Source organism: Pholis gunnellus (assembly GCF_910591455.1).
Source record: "Pholis gunnellus genome assembly, chromosome: 1".
Classification (NCBI taxonomy): Eukaryota; Metazoa; Chordata; class Actinopteri; order Perciformes; family Pholidae; genus Pholis; species Pholis gunnellus.
Genome location: NC_136528.1, coordinates 450,176 through 467,675, shown reverse-complemented (window position 1 = coordinate 467,675; position 17,500 = coordinate 450,176). Strand labels below are relative to the sequence as shown.

The window sequence follows — 17,500 nt, the reverse complement described above, 5'->3', positions numbered from 1 at the left end:
GCGCTGCGTTCAGTGACGGTAGAGTCGTGACGTCGCGCTGAGTTCAGTGACGGTAGAGTCGTGACGTCGCGCTGAGTTCAGTGACGGTAGAGTCGTGACATCGCGCTGCGTTCAGTGACGGTAGAGTCGTGACATCGCGCTGCGTTCAGTGACGGTAGAGTCGTGATGTCGCGCTGCGTTCAGTGACGGTAGAGTCGTGATGTCGCGCTGCGTTCAGTGACGGTAGAGTCGTGACATCGCGCTGCGTTCAGTGACGGTAGAGTCGTGATGTCGCGCTGCGTTCAGTGACGGTAGAGTCGTGACGTCGCGCTGCGTTCAGTGACGGTAGAGTCGTGATGTCGCGCTGCGTTCAGTGACGGTAGAGTCGTGACATCGCGCTGCGTTCAGTGACGGTAGAGTCGTGATGTCGCGCTGCGTTCAGTGACGGTAGAGTCGTGATGTCGCGCTGCATTCATGTCGCGCTGCGTTCAATGACTGTAAACTTGTTGTTTCAGGTGCTGACTGGAGATCTGGGAGGAAACTCCAAGTGTTCGGAGTTTACAGCTGAAATCTGCCGTCGCATCCAGGACCTGGACTAAAGACCTAGACTCGAGACCTGGACCCCCCCGGTCTCTGCCCCCCGCTGACTGGCTCCACCTCTCTGGAGCTGCCTGGACTCAGTCTGAGCTTCTAGTTTTTCTGTATCTACAAAAACAATCTATATTTTTGTTCTGTGAGGTCATGAAAGGGGTGGGTCTTAAGACGTGGGCGGGGCTTGTTTTGCAGCTACCTGACTAGTTAACAGGATGAAACATTCACAGCTAAGATACGCACAAATGTCACATGACCAAGAGTCTTCATAACAGCTTCTGTTTTTTCAGGTATTTGCTTTTTTTTTAACGGTAATCTGGTGAAAACCGTAATTTATTTATTGTTTTTCTGTTTCTGTCTTCTGTTGCTCTTTAATATCAGAAATATATTAAAACATTCTCATTAAAAAGGCTGTTTGACAACAACACACTTTACAGCCTCCTGTTAATAAATATGACAATATATTTATCAGCTGTTTTATTAAAGAAATTATACAAATATATTATATATACTTATATTTATAAATATATTATATTTATAAATATATAATATATAAATGTATATATTGAGTAAATGCAGTTTTTATTTAATATTTCTTGATCAGCTCCTCTGAGTCTTTAGCTTTTGGAGGACACGCCCCTCCCACGGTGACGTCACGGGGAAACGCCCCCCTCCGTTCCAGGCTGCGACAAGCTGTCAGAGACAGACCGGAAATACACGGCCGCGTAGCCTGCAAAATAAAAGCTCATGATTGAGATGATTTTATTTGTTTGTTTTTAGATTTAATTATGTTGAAATGTATCATAATTTTATACTAACACCTTTAAATGAATAAACATGTATTTATGTACATGGTGAGAGTATAAAAATAAGATTATTTATAATGAGGTGACTTGTTGGAACACTTAATATAAACAGTATGAACGTTTATAGAACAAATTAACATGCAAATATAACTTCAGATCTCCTTCAATAACTAAACGCTAAACATTATAAATAAAAAACATCATTAATCAACAAACATGGGAAGAATGTGTTATTATTATTAGATCAATTGTCGATTAACAATCTCAAACGTAATAAAATGACTTTTTACGGTTTACTATAATAATTATATATATATAATAATATAATAATTCACTGGTTGTCTGACAATCGACTGATTAATTGATTGATTGATTGAGAGCTTTAATAAACAGAAACACTAACACACCTGTCAGTGAGTGTAAAGTAACTAAGTATATTAATTAAGTTCTTAAGTTTAAAGCTGAGGTACTTGTACTTCACTTGAGTATTTCTACATTAATGTGACAGCTTTAGTTATTTTACAGATTATTAATCAACGAATAAATGATGTATTATAGATTAAACTACCATAAGTGTATAAAGTACATTAAACTTCAGCGCGTCAACACATGAATCTATTAATAGTTATAATATAATATAAATATACTTTTAGTATGAGTAGTTTTTCACATTCAAGGAATTTATTTTGATGTTTTAGTGCAGAAAGAAAAACAATTACAATAATAAAAAAACACTTTTAAAAATGTTTAAATAATAAATAATCTACACAAATATATAATGGAAGTCCTGGAAGTTGAAATTCAGGCTTTTACTGCTAACAGAGTATTTCTACTCTGCAGTATTAGTACTTTTACTGAAGTAAAAAAGAAAGTACTTTCTGTACGCGTTTTATTGTGAAAAGCTCGTGCCGGATGTTTGTCGCGGTGTATTCCCGTCGGCTTGAAGCGGGAGTGTTTCCTGCTTCCTCTCGGTTCCTTTTTCTCAGTAGAACCAGAACCAGAGGCGTCCGGAGGGTTCTTCCGTTAAAGTACCGGGACGAACCGACGGGAGTAAAATGGCGAAGACTTACGACTATCTGTTCAAGCTGCTGCTGATCGGTGACAGCGGCGTCGGTAAAACCTGTCTGCTGTTCCGGTTCAGCGAGGACGCGTTCAACACCACCTTCATCTCCACCATCGGTGAGTACCGGTGTCACTTCCGGTGTCACTTCCGGTGTAATAGAGAGGCTAAGCTGTTAGCAGGTCTTAGTGATGCTAATTAGCTACAGAGCTAACGGTGAAAGTGTTCTGGGGGGGGGGGGGGGGGGGGGTGACCTTTGACCCCTGACCCCACTGATCAGTTAGTGGTACCAGTAGTAACTAGTAGTAGTAACTTGTAGTAGTAATAGTATTAGTAAGTAGTAGTAGTAGTACTATTCGGAGTAGTTTTATTTATTGTGTGTGTGTGTGTGTGTCTTTTGTCTTCTTGGTGGAAACAGGAAGTGATAAACTTGAATAAATCCAGTAGTTTGAAGGAGATTCATGTTTTCACATGAATATAAAATAGATATTAGAGATGAATTATGAGCTGATGATGATGATGATGATGATGATGAAGATGAAGATGTCTCTGCTGGTTCACTTCAGCCTCTAGAACTGCATGAATGTTAAACGAGCTCCCACAATCCTTTGCTGCTGTGGTCAGACAGACAGACAGAGGATGCTCTGTCACCACGAGAGTCAGCTGACCTCTGACTGTGTGTGTGTGTGTGTGTGTGTGTGAAATTACTTATTCTAGATGATTTATAATAATATAAGAACACAATGACACAGTAATATACATTACTATATAATAATATACAGTAAGTCATTTGAAGACGTCACTGTGATGTGAAGAGGAAGAAGAGGAGGAGGAGGAGGTCGTTGACCTTCTCTGCTGCTCGTTTCCGTAACAACCAGCAGAGCGTTTCACTTCCTGATTACAGAAAGAGGAGAAGAAGAGAAGAAGTTCACAGGATCAGTTTTAATGAACTAAACCTACTTTTGACTTCTTTCAGATCATCGGGTCGATGTTAAACACACATGAGCCTCACGTTTTCATGTGTAGTTTTTCACTTTTGTCTTATTTCTGCTCTTTGTTGTGGCTAAATGTTGCTCAATGTTCATGTGCTGTTACTGTAGAGCAGCTCATCCAGCTGAGGGGGGGGGGGGGGCAGGAAGCTTCGCTGTCACACTTTCACACTTCATATCCGGAGCTTCTTCAGGCAGGAAGGAACGCTTGTTCAAAGTATCTTTGACTTCCTGTCAGCTTCAACTCACAGAGAAACAAACGCACCTCAGGTGGGCGGAGTTAAGCGGGTCAGACCTGCTGATGCTCAATAACAAACGAGTCGTTTGTTCTTTTGTGAATCTACAAATCTCACTTTTTATATTTCCATCAGATCAAAAACACCAGAGACATCAAACTGGTGCTGGTTGATTCAACATACAGACGTTAGCTCACAAGCCTGAGGTCGGTTTCAGTGTTCTGTGGGCTGAATGCTAACATGCTAGCATGCTAACCGTGTGAAGGCGGAGCTACAGACCTGAGATCAGAACGTTTCACTTGTTTCTTCTGTTTCAGGAATCGACTTTAAAATCAGAACCATCGAACTGGACGGAAAGAAAATCAAACTTCAGATCTGGTGAGTTTGATCAATACATCCTGATCACTGACTATCAGAGGATCAATACATCCTGATCACTGACTATCAGAGGATCAATACATCCTGATCACTGACTATCAGGATCAACACATCCTGATCACTGACTATCAGGATCAACACATCCTGATCACTGACTATCAGAGGATCAATACATCCTGATCACTGACTATCAGAGGATCAATACATCCTGATCACTGACTATCAGGATCAATACATCCTGATCACTGACTATCAGAGGATCAATACATCCTGATCACTGACAATCAGGATCAATACATCCTGATCACTGACTATCAGAGGATCAATACATCCTGATCACTGACTATCAGGATCAATACATCCTGATCACTGACTATCAGAGGATCAATACATCCTGATCACTGACTATCAGGATCAATACATCCTGATCACTGACTATCAGGATCAATACATCTTGATCACTGACTATCAGAGGATCAACACATCCTGATCACTGACTAGAAGGATCAATACATCCTGATCACTGACTATCAGAGGATCAATACATCCTGATCACTGACTATCAGGATCAATACATCCTGATCACTGACTATCAGAGGATCAATACATCCTGATCACTGACTATCAGGATCAATACATCCTGATCACTGACTATCAGAGGATCAATACATCCTGATCACTGACTATCAGAGGATCAATACATCCTGATCACTGACTATCAGAGGATCAACACATCCTGATCACTGACTATCAGAGGATCAATACATCCTGATCACTGACTATCAGGATCAATACATCCTGATCACTGACTATCAGAGGATCAACACATCCTGATCACTGACTATCAGAGGATCAATACATCCTGATCACTGACTATCAGAGGATCAAAACATCCTGATCACTGACTATCAGAGGATCAATACATCCTGATCACTGACTATCAGAGGATCAATACATCCTGATCACTGACTATCAGGATCAATACATCCTGATCACTGACTATCAGAGGATCAATACATCCTGATCACTGACTATCAGGATCAATACATCCTGATCACTGACTATCAGAGGATCAATACATCCTGATCACTGACTATCAGGATCAATACATCCTGATCACTGACTATCAGGATCAATACATCTTGATCACTGACTATCAGAGGATCAATACATCCTGATCACTGACTATCAGGATCAATACATCCTGATCACTGACTATCAGAGGATCAATACATCCTGATCACTGACTATCAGGATCAATACATCCTGATCACTGACTATCAGAGGATCAATACATCCTGATCACTGACTATCAGGATCAATACATCCTGATCACTGACTATCAGAGGATCAATACATCCTGATCACTGACTATCAGAGGATCAATACATCCTGATCACTGACTATCAGAGGATCAACACATCCTGATCACTGACTCAGAGGATCAATACATCCTGATCACTGACTATCAGAGGATCAATACATCCTGATCACTGACTATCAGGATCAATACATCCTGATCACTGACTATCAGAGGATCAACACATCCTGATCACTGACTATCAGAGGATCAATACATCCTGATCACTGACTATCAGAGGATCAATACATCCTGATCACTGACTATCAGAGGATCAAAACATCCTGATCACTGACTATCAGAGGATCAATACATCCTGATCACTGACTATCAGAGGATCAATACATCCTGATCACTGACTATCAGGATCAATACATCCTGATCACTGACTATCAGAGGATCAATACATCCTGATCACTGACTATCAGAGGATCAACACATCCTGATCACTGACTATCAGGATCAATACATCCTGATCACTGACTATCAAGAGGATCAATACATCCTGATCACTGACTATCAGGATCAATACATCCTGATCACTGACTATCAGAGGATCAACACATCCTGATCACTGATATTGATCACCTTCCTTTAGGGACACAGCTGGTCAGGAGCGGTTCAGGACCATCACGACGGCCTATTACAGAGGAGCTATGGTAAGATGTTGTCCCGCCCCCTCCTGCTCAATGCTCTGCTATTGGCCAGATGCCCAATCAATCAGACCTGAATAGTTTGAAAACAGGAAGTGATGAATCTTCAGGGTCACATGACACTTTAAGATGATTTTAAAGGAGGTTATGAGTATAAATTTATATCAATGATAATAATAATAATCAGTTTAACAATAAAAACAATATTATTATAATAAAAAACATATTATTGTTGTTTTTAAGCAGCTTCACTAAACAGCGGTTTAGTGATCGATAACAATAATCTATTCAGTCATTATTCAACGTTTAAATGCTCCAGAAGTAACAGAGACTGATCCTTTTATTGATCTGATGACATCACAATGTCTCTTTAACTTTCTTTAATTGTGTGTGTGTGTCACTTCCTGTGCTGATGTCACTTCCTGTCTCTTTCTCCCCCTCCAGGGCATCATGCTGGTGTATGACATCACCAACGAGAAGTCCTTCGACAACATCAGGAACTGGATACGCAACATTGAGGAGGTAGGCCACGCCCCCTCCCACACCCATCACATGACCTCACCGGGTCACATGACCTCATGTTGAGCTGCTAGAGATCGCTTCCTGCAGGATGCATTCAAACGTGACACTCTGCTGCCACCTGGTGGTGTTGACGTTGAACAACAACAGACTTCATGCTAAATGTAGTTCCACAGCTGCTGTTGGACTACAAACAGGTCACGTGACCGTAACGACCTCCATGTTTGTTTCTCAGCACGCGTCTTCAGACGTGGAGAGAATGATTCTGGGGAACAAATGTGACATGAACGACAAGAGACAAGTGTCCAAGGAGAGAGGAGAGAAGGTCTGTTTAATATGAGTTATTACACCGTTATAACACCTTTACATGCTAGAGGCAGCTCCAGAAGATCACAGCTCTTCTTCTGTCTCTCCATGTTCAGCTGGCGATCGACTACGGGATCAAGTTTCTGGAAACCAGCGCCAAGTCCAGCATCAACGTAGAGGAGGTGAGTCATGACTCAGCACTTTCACAGAAACACAGAATAACAGCGTCACACGCCAACGACACGCTTTCTCCTCCACAGAGCTTCCTCACACTCGGCAGAGACATCATGACCAGACTCAACAGGAAGATGGTGAGTTTATGAGAGAGACACAGACAGAGATCCTACACTGTGACTCTTTAGTCTCTTGATGACGTGTTATAGAATAAGGCGGTCCATACCTGGTGTAGCTCCTCCCCCTTGAAGCTGATTGGTTCATAGTGAGGATGTTTGACCTTTGACCTCTGTTTCCTCCAGAACGACACCAACCCGTCAGGGGGATCAGTGAAGATCACCGAGTCCAAGAACAAGAAGAGCTTCTTCAGGTGTTCACTGCTGTAGCTCCTCCTCCTGCTCCTCCTGCGCCTCCTCTTTGCAGGAGGAGCCCCCTGTGGAGACATGAAGAACATTTCTGCTTTTATATCAGCCGTTTCTTCTTCTACTGTTTTTATGAAGAGAATGATGAAGAGGAGGATGAAGAGCACAGGACTGTTTTTTTAACCAAAGCTGACGTGAAGTCTTGATGATCATATTAATATAAAGTTTATCATCTTTAAATGTTTACTAAAACTGTTCAACCAAAGACTGAAGATAAACGAGGAGATACTTCATGTTTAAAATATAAATATATATAAATATATATCTATGAATATATGATTCATCATTCATACATCGGAGGAACTCGATGGTAAAACTTTAAATTTAAAACATTTATTGATCAGAATGATGCGTTCACTGACTGTCCGTCGTTCAGACGGTGAGGCGTTCAGGGTCTCCTGTAAAACAGAGTTTCTGACTGAACTTGATGTTTTTCTATATTTTTGTATTTTATGTCGTTTCTTTAACAAAGTCCTTCAACTCTTAAAGATTAAAGAGTTGATTTTATTTTTAACAATTTAGAGGAATTCTTTTATTCAACTGTTTGAATATATATATTATATAATATATATATATATTATATAATATATATATATATATATATATATATATTATATATATATATATTATATAATATATATATATATATATATATATATATATATTATATAATATATATATATATATATATATATTATATAATATATATATATATATATATATATATATATATATCATGTCTTAAAAGAGTTTTATTCGTACTTTTGTTTGTCTGTTTAATTATTTCTCATTTAATAAACTGAAACATTAGAAATATGAATTATCTTTAAATAATTAACTTCTGAATTAAAATATAATAAATGTTCAAAAGAAAATCCGTCAGAAATATATAAATAACTAAAAGACATAAAATGTGGAAGTCCAGTTTCATCACGACGTTGACCGATGATGTCGCTCACTGAGACCTTTGATCTGGAAAAGACTCTCTGAGGACATCAGGAGCCCTGAGGAACCCGAGAGGCTCCTGGTTCAGGCTGCTTTGTTCATTCTGGAGGCAAAGCTGAGCTCATCGTGTCCACAAAGGATCCCTCAGCTGATCATCCTCAAGACCAGGAACCATCCACAGCTAGACACTCACAGGAGGAGGAGGAAACTTCTGATACAAACTCAGTTTTTAATAAACTCAAGTTTATTTTTCAAGTAACAAAAGAAAAGTGACATTTATTTACAGACATGTACAGATAGTCCAGCTGGTCCTAGATCTGGTCCTAGATCTGGTCCTAGATCAGACTCTGGATCAGAAGAACAAACTAACAGCAGATGAACTTTAACAGAGTTTCTATTTACAGACTAGAACCTGAAACACATGAAAACAACTAGAACTGATCCGAGACAAGAACATCTGGAACATCAGGAACGCTGAGGACCAACCTGTGTAGAGACAGACAGGTAGAGAGAGAGAGACGGGTAGAGAGAGAGACAGGTAGAGAGAGAGAGAGAGAGAGGGAGAGACAGGTAGAGAGAGAGACAGAGAGAGAGAGAGAGGGAGAGACAGACAGACAGGTAGAGAGAGAGAGACGGGTAGAGAGAGAGACAGGTAGAGAGAGAGAGAGAGAGAGGGAGAGACAGACAGACAGGTAGAGAGAGAGAGACGGGTAGAGAGAGAGACAGGTAGAGAGAGAGAGAGGGAGAGACAGACAGACAGGTAGAGAGAGAGACGGGCACGTTATATTGACGAGTCCTCAGATCTACTTCCTGGTCCTCATGGTGGTCTGAGGACAGGCTGGACTACAGAGACTCACTATCATCTCTACAGGTTACAAGTGGTACTACAAGCTAACTGGTTAGCATGCTAACATCAGTAGATATGAACATGTGACCTCTTCGTCCTGATGATGATGGTTCAGTGTTTTAATGTTTAAAATGTGTTTAAAGACTCACTGTCATCAGGTCAGCTGATCACACCATGGTGGAAGGACTGATGACCGGGACAGCTGTCTGAGGACAGACAGGTAGAGACAGACAGGTAGAGACAGACAGACAGGTAGAGACAGACAGGTAGAGACAGACAGGTAGAGACAGACAGACAGGTAGAGACAGACAGGTAGAGACAGACAGACAGGTAGAGACAGACAGGTTTTATTTTCTTTCATCTCTTGAATGAGCAGACTGTCTTTGTGAATCAATGCGTTCTTGTCGTCGTCTCTCTGACTTAGACTCAGTGTGTCTTTAACTTGTAGTCCTTCATACTCTGGACTACAACTCCCTTGATGCTTAATGATTGACACACGTGTTCACCGGTGAAGGAGGTCTCTGGACTCACAGGTGAGATGAACTGTCTGTTGGAGGAGGAGGAGGAGGATGAAGGCTCCTCAGGCAGAACCTCCTGCAGGAGAGAGGAGACGCAGCCGCTGTCTGAGGAGCCAGAGAGACATCGAGAGGAGGAGCCAGAGCTCTCTGTGGCTGAGGGAGGAAACACAACGTGATGAGAACGTTATTAAACCTGTGTGTGTGTGTGTGTGTGTGTGTTAACTTACTCATGGAGGGCTGGCTGCTGGTCTCCTGCTCGTCTTCCTCGATGCAGGAGGTGATGAAGGAGCCTTCAGCAGCAGGAGAGGAGGAGCGATTCTGACTGCAGGAGGAGACAAAAGGTTATAAGACCAGGACAGGTGTGTGTGTGTGTGTGTGTGTGTGTGTGTGTGTGTGTGTGTGTGTTCTACCTGTACATGTGTAGGTTCAGAGGTCCCAGCAGGCTGGATGAAGAAGGTCCTGATGTTGAGGGGTCAGAGCTCACCGCTCCTCCATGAAACGGGTTCGAGTGATCGAACACAGAGACGGCGATGGACGCCCGCGTTCTGGCTCCTGATCACACGAGAGTCATGAGACGATCGATCAATAATCGATAGAAAACACTTTGATGTTTCTCTGTTTACGGACTTTTAACACTTTCTAAATGATGGACTTCAGTCATTGATAATACAAATAAGTGGATCATCGTAACATATAACAGCTGATAACCTATTAACATGACATTTAACATTAACACCAATAAATATATTGTGAAAAATATTCATCCCGAGAGTAAAGAACACATTTATTTATTATCAATTTGTTTGTAATAACATTAGTTATTTTCCTCCCTAATCTCCTTATTAATGGCATTTCTTCCTGATACATTTTAGAGAAACTAACGCAAGCTAGTGTTAGCACCAACCGACTAGCCAGTAACCGTACAGCTAGCTGCAACTCCATCTTCAGTACCATCTACGTAATCTATCTCATCTACGTAATCTAGCTCATCTACGTAATCTAGCTCATCTACGTAATCTAGCTCATCTACGTAATCTAGCTCATCTACATAATCTATCTCATCTACGTAATCTAGCTCATCTACATAATCTACGTAATCTAGCTCATCTACATAATCTACCTCATCTACCTCATGTGCATCGTAGAATTTGAGAATCAAGATTCTTACCTGAATCGACCCCCCCACACTCCTACCAGTGATATGTGCTTTTATTTTGAAAAGCGTTACCTCTGCTCTTCATGATGTAGTGAACGGCTCGGTCACTGATGGCTGCGTCACTCGGCTGGATGTCCAGAAACGGTTTGTTACCGACTCCCATCGACACCATCTCCTTCAGACGTATCTCTGAAACACAGAGACCATGAAGAAGACCATGAAGAAGACCATGAAGAGGACTCAGGTGATGAAGAAGACCATGAAGAAGACCATAAGGAGGACTCGGGGGATGAAGAAGACCATGAAGAGGAGATTATAGAGCGCTCTGGTTCCTGTACCTTTGTTTCTGGTGGCCTGGGTCCAGAGGATCCGGGCGACTCCGGTGGTCCAGGCGTGTTTCACCTCCGACGTGGCGGCCTGAAGGATGAAGGTCTGGTTCTTGGACGTCCTCCTTCTGAACCAGATCTCAAACCGCAGCCCGTTTTCTCCTGCGGACTCCGTCAGACCCACATCGGCTGTCTGGAGGACACAGAAGAGGATCTCAGTCTAGACCTCCACAGTGGGGGGGTGCTGTGGGACTCCGACCTGGTCTGCTGGTTTTACCTTGAAGGAGTGTTTGTAGATGAAGACGTCCAGGCCTCCCTCCATCTTCTTGGGCTTACTGAAGAGAACGAGCTCCTCGAACAGGAAGATGTGACGCTGACATTTCCTCCTGCCGGTCCAGACAGTGAACTCATCCTGACGGATCAGCTGACCCTGTTCCTTCAGGTTCACCTGCAGACAGACAGGTTCATTATGAAGGAAGACATACTGAGGAGGAGGAAGAGGAGGAGTTAACACTTTACGTACATCACAGCCTCGGATGGCGTCCATTGCCAGCAGGTCGTTGCCGTGGCGAAGCTGGAACTTCACCATGTTGGTGGCGGCCTGAAGGGCGTCAAGCTCCGCCTCCTGAGCCCCGCCCACCTCCTTGATGAGGTCAGTGAGCAGCAGAGCATATTTACTCATCCTCTGCACCGGCTTCAACAGGTAGGACGACAGGTCCATCTTATCGCCCAGCTCCACCTGCTTCCTCTGGGGGGGTCACAGTGAGTCATCAGAGGTCACAGTGAGTCATCAGAGGTCAGAGGTCACAGTGAGTCACTAAAGGAGGAAGAAGAAGTGAGACGGTTCTCACCCTGAAGAAGGAGTTCCCGTGGTTGGCCAGCAGAGTGTCAGACTTCGGTTTGTTCTTACTGTACAGAGCGTAGAGACTGAACTGATCCTTCTGTTAGACACAACAACAACAACAACAACAACAACAACAGCTGAGTCAACAAACACACCTGTTCATCATATTATTGATCATCTACGGGACGTTCTATCAGCTCTGAAGTCTGTGTTCAGTGTGTGTGTTCAGTGTGTTCAGTGTGTGTGTTCAGTGTGTGTTCTCAGTGTGTGTTCTCAGTGTGTGTGTTCAGTGTGTGTTCAGTGTGTGTTTTCAGTGTGTGTGTTCAGTGTGTGTGTTCAGTGTGTGTTCAGTGTGTGTTCAGTATGTGTTCAGTGTGTGTTCTCAGTGTGTGTGTTCAGTGTGTGTGTTCAGTGTGTGTGTTCAGTGTGTGTTCTCAGTGTGTGTTCTCAGTGTGTGTTCTCAGTGTGTGTGTTCAGTGTGTGTTCAGTGTGTGTTCAGTGTGTGTTTTCAGTGTGTGTGTTCAGTGTGTGTTCAGTATGTGTTCAGTGTGTGTTCAGTATGTGTTCAGTGTGTGTTCTCAGTGTGTGTGTTCAGTGTGTGTGTTCAGTGTGTGTGTTCAGTGTGTGTTCAGTGTGTGTTCAGTGTGTGTTCTCAGTGTGTGTTCTCAGTGTGTGTTCTCAGTGTGTGTGTTCAGTGTGTTCAGTGTGTGTGTTCAGTGTGTGTGTTCAGTGTGTGTGTTCAGTGTGTGTTCAGTGTGTGTTCAGTGTGTGTTCTCAGTGTGTGTTCAGTGTGTGTTCTTAGTGTGTGTTCAGTGTGTGTGTTCAGTGTGTGTTCAGTGTGTGTTCAGTGTGTTCAGTGTGTGTTCAGTGTGTGTTCTCAGTGTGTGTTCAGTGTGTGTTCTCAGTGTTTGTTCAGTGTGTGTGTTCAGTGTGTGTTCAGTGTGTGTTCAGTGTGTTCAGTGTGTGTTCTCAGTGTGTGTTCAGTGTGTGTTCAGTGTGTGTTCAGTGTGTGTTCAGTGTGTTCAGTGTGTGTTCTCAGTGTGTGTTCAGTGTGTGTTCTCAGTGTGTGTTCAGTGTGTGTGTTCAGTGTGTGTTCAGTGTGTGCTTGTGGTTCCTACATGTCTGATGAAGCAGTGGGGGACCCTCAGTGGGTGTCTCCAGCAGGCCTCCAGCTCCCTCAGGAAGAACTGACTGTGGAAGTCCAGGAGCTTCTCCAGGTTCCCGAAGACCACGGAGCGTTTCCCCCTGAGGTCCTGAGGGAGGTCGGCCCGGTCCATCTCAGGGAAGTAGTGATGGATGATGTAACGCAGAGAGCGCACGTACTCCCTCTCCGTGGTCACCATCTCCTCCACCACGTGACGCAGCTTACTACAGAGACACACCACATCCATCCCATAATACACATTCAATAACTGATGCTCTTCTGTGTAAAATCTGTGAAGTATGTTTGACTCCATCAGAGAGATAAATGTTATGAAACAGCTGATTACCCACCTCCCTCTGGGCCGGGTCTCTGTTGCCGGACTGACGGTGGTCCTGGTGGTCCCGGGGCTGCGTAGCCCCTGTCCTGCCCAGCCGTGAGCAGCCGTCCTGGGGCAGAGTGTGCGGTCGGCGGCCTCGGAGCTGCTGACCTCCAGGCCGCGGATGAACACGCCCGTGTTTCCTCTGCGGAGCGGCTCGCTGAGGGCGCGAGGACACGAACCGACCGGAGACACCTCGGGGGTGGAGGGGGGGCAGTCGAAGCTCTGGGTCTTCCTGAGCTGCTGCCGTCTGCCGGAGGAGAAGAAGGAGGAGAGGCTGGGACTGGAGGAGCAGATATCCACCTGGTCTGCTGACTCCTGTGAGGAGACGCCATGGAACAGACGCTGGAGGAGCGGGGTATGCTGGGGGGTGACAGGGGAGGAGGTGAGGAGGGGGGAGGAGGTGGAGGAGGGGAGCAAGGAGGAGCTGTTACGAGGAGGTGAGGAAGTGTTGTCCTCCTCAGGGGGGCAGGTGGAGGAGGACAAGGAGGAGGTCTCGTGGAGCCCCCAGAGTCCCGACAGCGTTCTCCTGGAGGAGGCTGAGCATCTGCTGAGGGCGGAGTCAGAGCGCTGCCTGTGGGCGGAGTCCCGCGTCCTGAGCGCCGTCTCCATCTTCCTGTCAAACATCTTCTTGGTCTCCTGACACTTGGACCAGGCGAAGCTCCACTGACGGAGGCCTCGCTCGCCTCGCAGCTCGCCAGCCGTCGCCTTCATCTCCTGGAAACGGTCGTCTGGGATCAGCGGGTGCTGGCGGCGGTACTCCTCCAGGCAGCCAATCACAGACTGGCATTTGTCCGGCAGCGTGCAGTCCTCCATACTGACACCAGCTAGGTGACGCATACCCTCCAACGCCCAGCCATAGGCCTGAGAGGGGGGGGGGGGGGGGGGGGGGGGGGGGGAGAGGTCAGGGGAGATCGCCGTGACATCACCGTGACATCACCCTTTAATTATGTCACTGAGGTCAGATGGTATCAAGATTAATGTGACAATAAATGAAAGAAGTCAAATGACCCACAGGAATGTTTCCATAGAGATTTAACAAATGTATATTTGATGAATCTTATTATAATAATTTCATTGTGTGGCTTTGTGGCACAGGCAGTAACACTGTGTGTATATGTGTATACATGTGTGTATATATTTGTCCTACAGCACACTGACTGTAATCCTGCGGGCTTAATATTTCTTTCTTTATCCAAAAACGTTTGGCACACTTCTCCTCACACAGCGTTGCCAACAGCGGCGCGAAAAGTATATCCAAACGTGCGGCCTGATCGGGAATCGTGTGCTATGACTTTTATAAGAGATTCGCCCAGCGGCTTTCCCAAAAATCCCGAAAAACTGAGCAAAATCGCCCCATTGACTTGAATGGGGTTTCGGCGTGAAGAGAGCAAAAAAAACACTGAACTTTGGACCCATATTGACAAGCCATACTTTAACATAGAAAAATGATTTAAAGTTTAAAACGTAGACAAAACGCTGGACGTTGTTGAGCCAAATGGACATTTTGATAGCTAGCACAGTTTTCATGAAGTCACAGATTAAGTTTCTGGAAAATGTGGGTGTGTTTATGCCTTTATAATGGGTGTGTATTGCGCAGCTTAGAGTGCGTGATGTCACCGCTAGAGTGAAGAGCAGCTTGAGATTCTTGTGAAAAAAATATTTGTCTTTTGCCTTTGACTCCACAATTTTCACTCTTCATGTATATTTTTTAGATTCTAAAGTAGCTAATCTTGTCCTTGTCATAGAAAAGTGACTGTGGAATCCAGCACATTTACACATTTGGCAGAAAATCACTTAATTGAGAGGAAAACCAACGTTCTGCTCCATAGAGCTCAATGTTAAATCCTGCTGCAAAAACATCTTCCACAGAACACGGTACCCCATTTCTACATCGCCAGTTAAGCCACATGTTTTACAGTACAGACATAAAAAGCACATCAGCGCGTTCGGCACAGTCTTATCTTTCTCACGGTATCCATAATTTGGCACTCGGACTCCTGCTTTTTGTTAAAAGGAGGCAGGAGTTTTGTTCAAAATCACTGTTTACTGAAACGTTTCTTAATCAGTCTGCTTCTCCAACCAGGTGCGTCCTCACCATGGCAACCACACACACACACACACACACACACACACACACACACACACACACACACACACACACACACACACACACACACACACACACACACACACACACAGGAGATATTCAGTCAAAGCCATTGTTAGACTGTCTGCCTGTCTCACTCTATCTCTCTATCTTTCTGTCACTCTGTGTCTCTCTCTATCATACAGTCATTCTAACCCCCCCCCTCCCATTTCAAAATAAAAGCTCCTGTGGATGAAGACACTGAAGCTCTGAGGACATCTACACGTCTTCATCGTTTTAAACTCCTCCATTAAAACTGATGTTTGATGTGATATGATGAAGAGGAGGACTCAGGTCTTCGGTCCGTTACAGACGGTGAATCCGTCGTCATGATTAAAGTGATCACAGTGTTTGTCTAACAATGAAGCATGAGGGTCTCCCAGCAGGCCTACCGACGCCTCAGTGAGTCCTGATGAGTCCTGATGAGTCCTGATGAGTCCTGATGAGTCCTGATCCCTGCAGCCGCTCGGTTCCCACAGTGATCACTCTGCAGGTAAACCACTAAACTAGAACCAGCCAACCATTAATGAAGACTACATTACCCAGCAACCACTGCACTCTGCAACCAAGAACCACTTTTATGATCATTCGGTTTGAAAAGTGACAGAAAAAAAGACAAATAGATAAATCTTTATTACAGATAATGTTATTTAAGTTTTAATGTTATTTGAGTTTTTATTCAGTATTTACTGAGTCTCTATCTGGAAGAAGATCTTTGTTTTTAAACTTCTCCTCATCTGTTTTAAACTGATAATGATATATTATATTATGTATTATTATTTATTATATAATATATTATTATATTATATAATATTGACAGATAAACACTAAGAGAACTTCATTCCAAGTGACAAACATCCAATCAAATGTAAAACCAGTCATGTGACCTCCACTCTGTGATGTCACACAGGAAGTTGATCATCCTCACAGTATCAAACAAATAGCTCAGTCTGTAACAGAACTCTGTACTCCTCCTCCTCCTATCCCTCCTCCTCCCCCTCCTCCCCCTCCCTCCCTCCCTCCCTCCTCCTCCTCCTCCTCCTGCTCAGTGAACAGGAAGTGAGCATATCTGGACTGAGGAGGAGTGACGTAGAGACGCCGTATACGTCTCTGGTAGAGACCTGTCAATCACTGTGTAGCCCCGCCCCTAAAGCATCCCCTGCTTTATGGTCTGTTTGACTCTAAATGGACCATCATTTACTAAATGAACATCATGCTGTATTGAAGAAGACTTGAAACTAGAGATTGAGACCATAAACTCATGTTTACAATGTTTACTGAGGTAATAAATCAAGAGAGAAGTAGAGTCATTTTCTCATAGACTTCTATACAACCAGAGGAGTCGCCCCCTGGTGGACACTAGAGAGAATGCAGCTTTAACTCGTGACGAAATGAAGAACTTTACAGAACCGGAGGTTTGTTTCCTGGTTTGAGAGGTTTTAATGTCTCTGTTGCTCTTATTTACAGTGTAAACAGTGACCCAGTGATTGTCAACCTGGGGGCTGGGACCCCACAAAGGGTCTCCAGATGAACACCAGGGGTCACGAGCGTTTCATTCTTTAGGACTGAATCACTGCTTCAGATGGTTTCCAACCCTCAGAGCCCCAAACATCGTGTAGACTCACATAGCACCTCCTTTAAGAGGAGTCCAAACCAAACACTCAGTGAACAAAAGGAAACGCTGATAAACAACAACATTCAGAAACTCTTCTAAACTCAGTC

General features: G+C 43.8%; 3 protein-coding genes across 5 annotated transcripts in view; 2 read left to right on the top strand and 1 right to left on the bottom strand.

Annotated features, from left to right (window-relative positions):
- The window catches only part of LOC306694012 (isocitrate dehydrogenase [NAD] subunit alpha, mitochondrial-like), an 8,698-nt gene extending 7,368 nt beyond the window's left edge, over positions 1–1,330 (top strand). The window contains exon 11 of the mRNA XM_079156711.1: positions 495–1,330. Within this exon, the coding sequence (XP_079012837.1) occupies positions 495–578 (84 nt within the window). The 3' untranslated portion in view covers positions 579–1,330. The remainder of the gene's footprint in view (positions 1–494) is intronic.
- A 1,043-nt stretch (positions 1,331–2,373) lies between these two features.
- Positions 2,374–7,991, top strand: rab8b (RAB8B, member RAS oncogene family). Its single transcript, XM_079156741.1, has 8 exons — positions 2,374–2,555; positions 3,979–4,039; positions 5,998–6,058; positions 6,497–6,574; positions 6,807–6,896; positions 6,994–7,059; positions 7,138–7,188; positions 7,354–7,991. Exons 1-8 carry the CDS (start codon positions 2,432–2,434, stop codon positions 7,435–7,437), a joined length of 615 nt encoding a protein of 204 aa, XP_079012867.1. The 5' UTR covers positions 2,374–2,431; the 3' UTR covers positions 7,438–7,991.
- Positions 7,992–8,640: 649 nt separating this feature from the next.
- plekhg4 (pleckstrin homology domain containing, family G (with RhoGef domain) member 4) overlaps positions 8,641–17,500 on the bottom strand; it is a 31,775-nt gene continuing 22,915 nt past the window's right edge. For all 3 annotated transcript variants that reach the window (XM_079156641.1, XM_079156642.1, XM_079156643.1), the window contains exons 13-24: positions 13,604–14,493; positions 13,228–13,477; positions 12,117–12,206; positions 11,789–12,013; positions 11,543–11,713; positions 11,278–11,458; positions 11,012–11,128; positions 10,194–10,335; positions 10,011–10,105; positions 9,797–9,936; positions 9,415–9,471; positions 8,641–8,904 (exon numbers count right to left, since the gene is read on the bottom strand). In XM_079156641.1, the coding sequence (XP_079012767.1) occupies positions 9,433–9,471; positions 9,797–9,936; positions 10,011–10,105; positions 10,194–10,335; positions 11,012–11,128; positions 11,278–11,458; positions 11,543–11,713; positions 11,789–12,013; positions 12,117–12,206; positions 13,228–13,477; positions 13,604–14,493 (2,340 nt within the window). In that variant the 3' untranslated portion in view covers positions 8,641–8,904; positions 9,415–9,432. The remainder of the gene's footprint in view (positions 8,905–9,414; positions 9,472–9,796; positions 9,937–10,010; positions 10,106–10,193; positions 10,336–11,011; positions 11,129–11,277; positions 11,459–11,542; positions 11,714–11,788; positions 12,014–12,116; positions 12,207–13,227; positions 13,478–13,603; positions 14,494–17,500) is intronic.

What these genes read in the sequence shown, in the direction of transcription:
- rab8b (XM_079156741.1), top strand. Translation starts at nt 2,432, where the DNA reads ATGGCGAAGACTTACGACTATCTGTTCAAGCTGCTGCTGATCGGTGAC. An exon ending in AAAATCAAACTTCAGATCTG is followed by an intron (nt 4,040 to 5,997) that starts GTGAGTTTGATC and finishes ACCTTCCTTTAG; the next exon opens with GGACACAGCTGGTCAGGAGC. An exon ending in CCAGCATCAACGTAGAGGAG is followed by an intron (nt 7,060 to 7,137) that starts GTGAGTCATGAC and finishes TCTCCTCCACAG; the next exon opens with AGCTTCCTCACACTCGGCAG.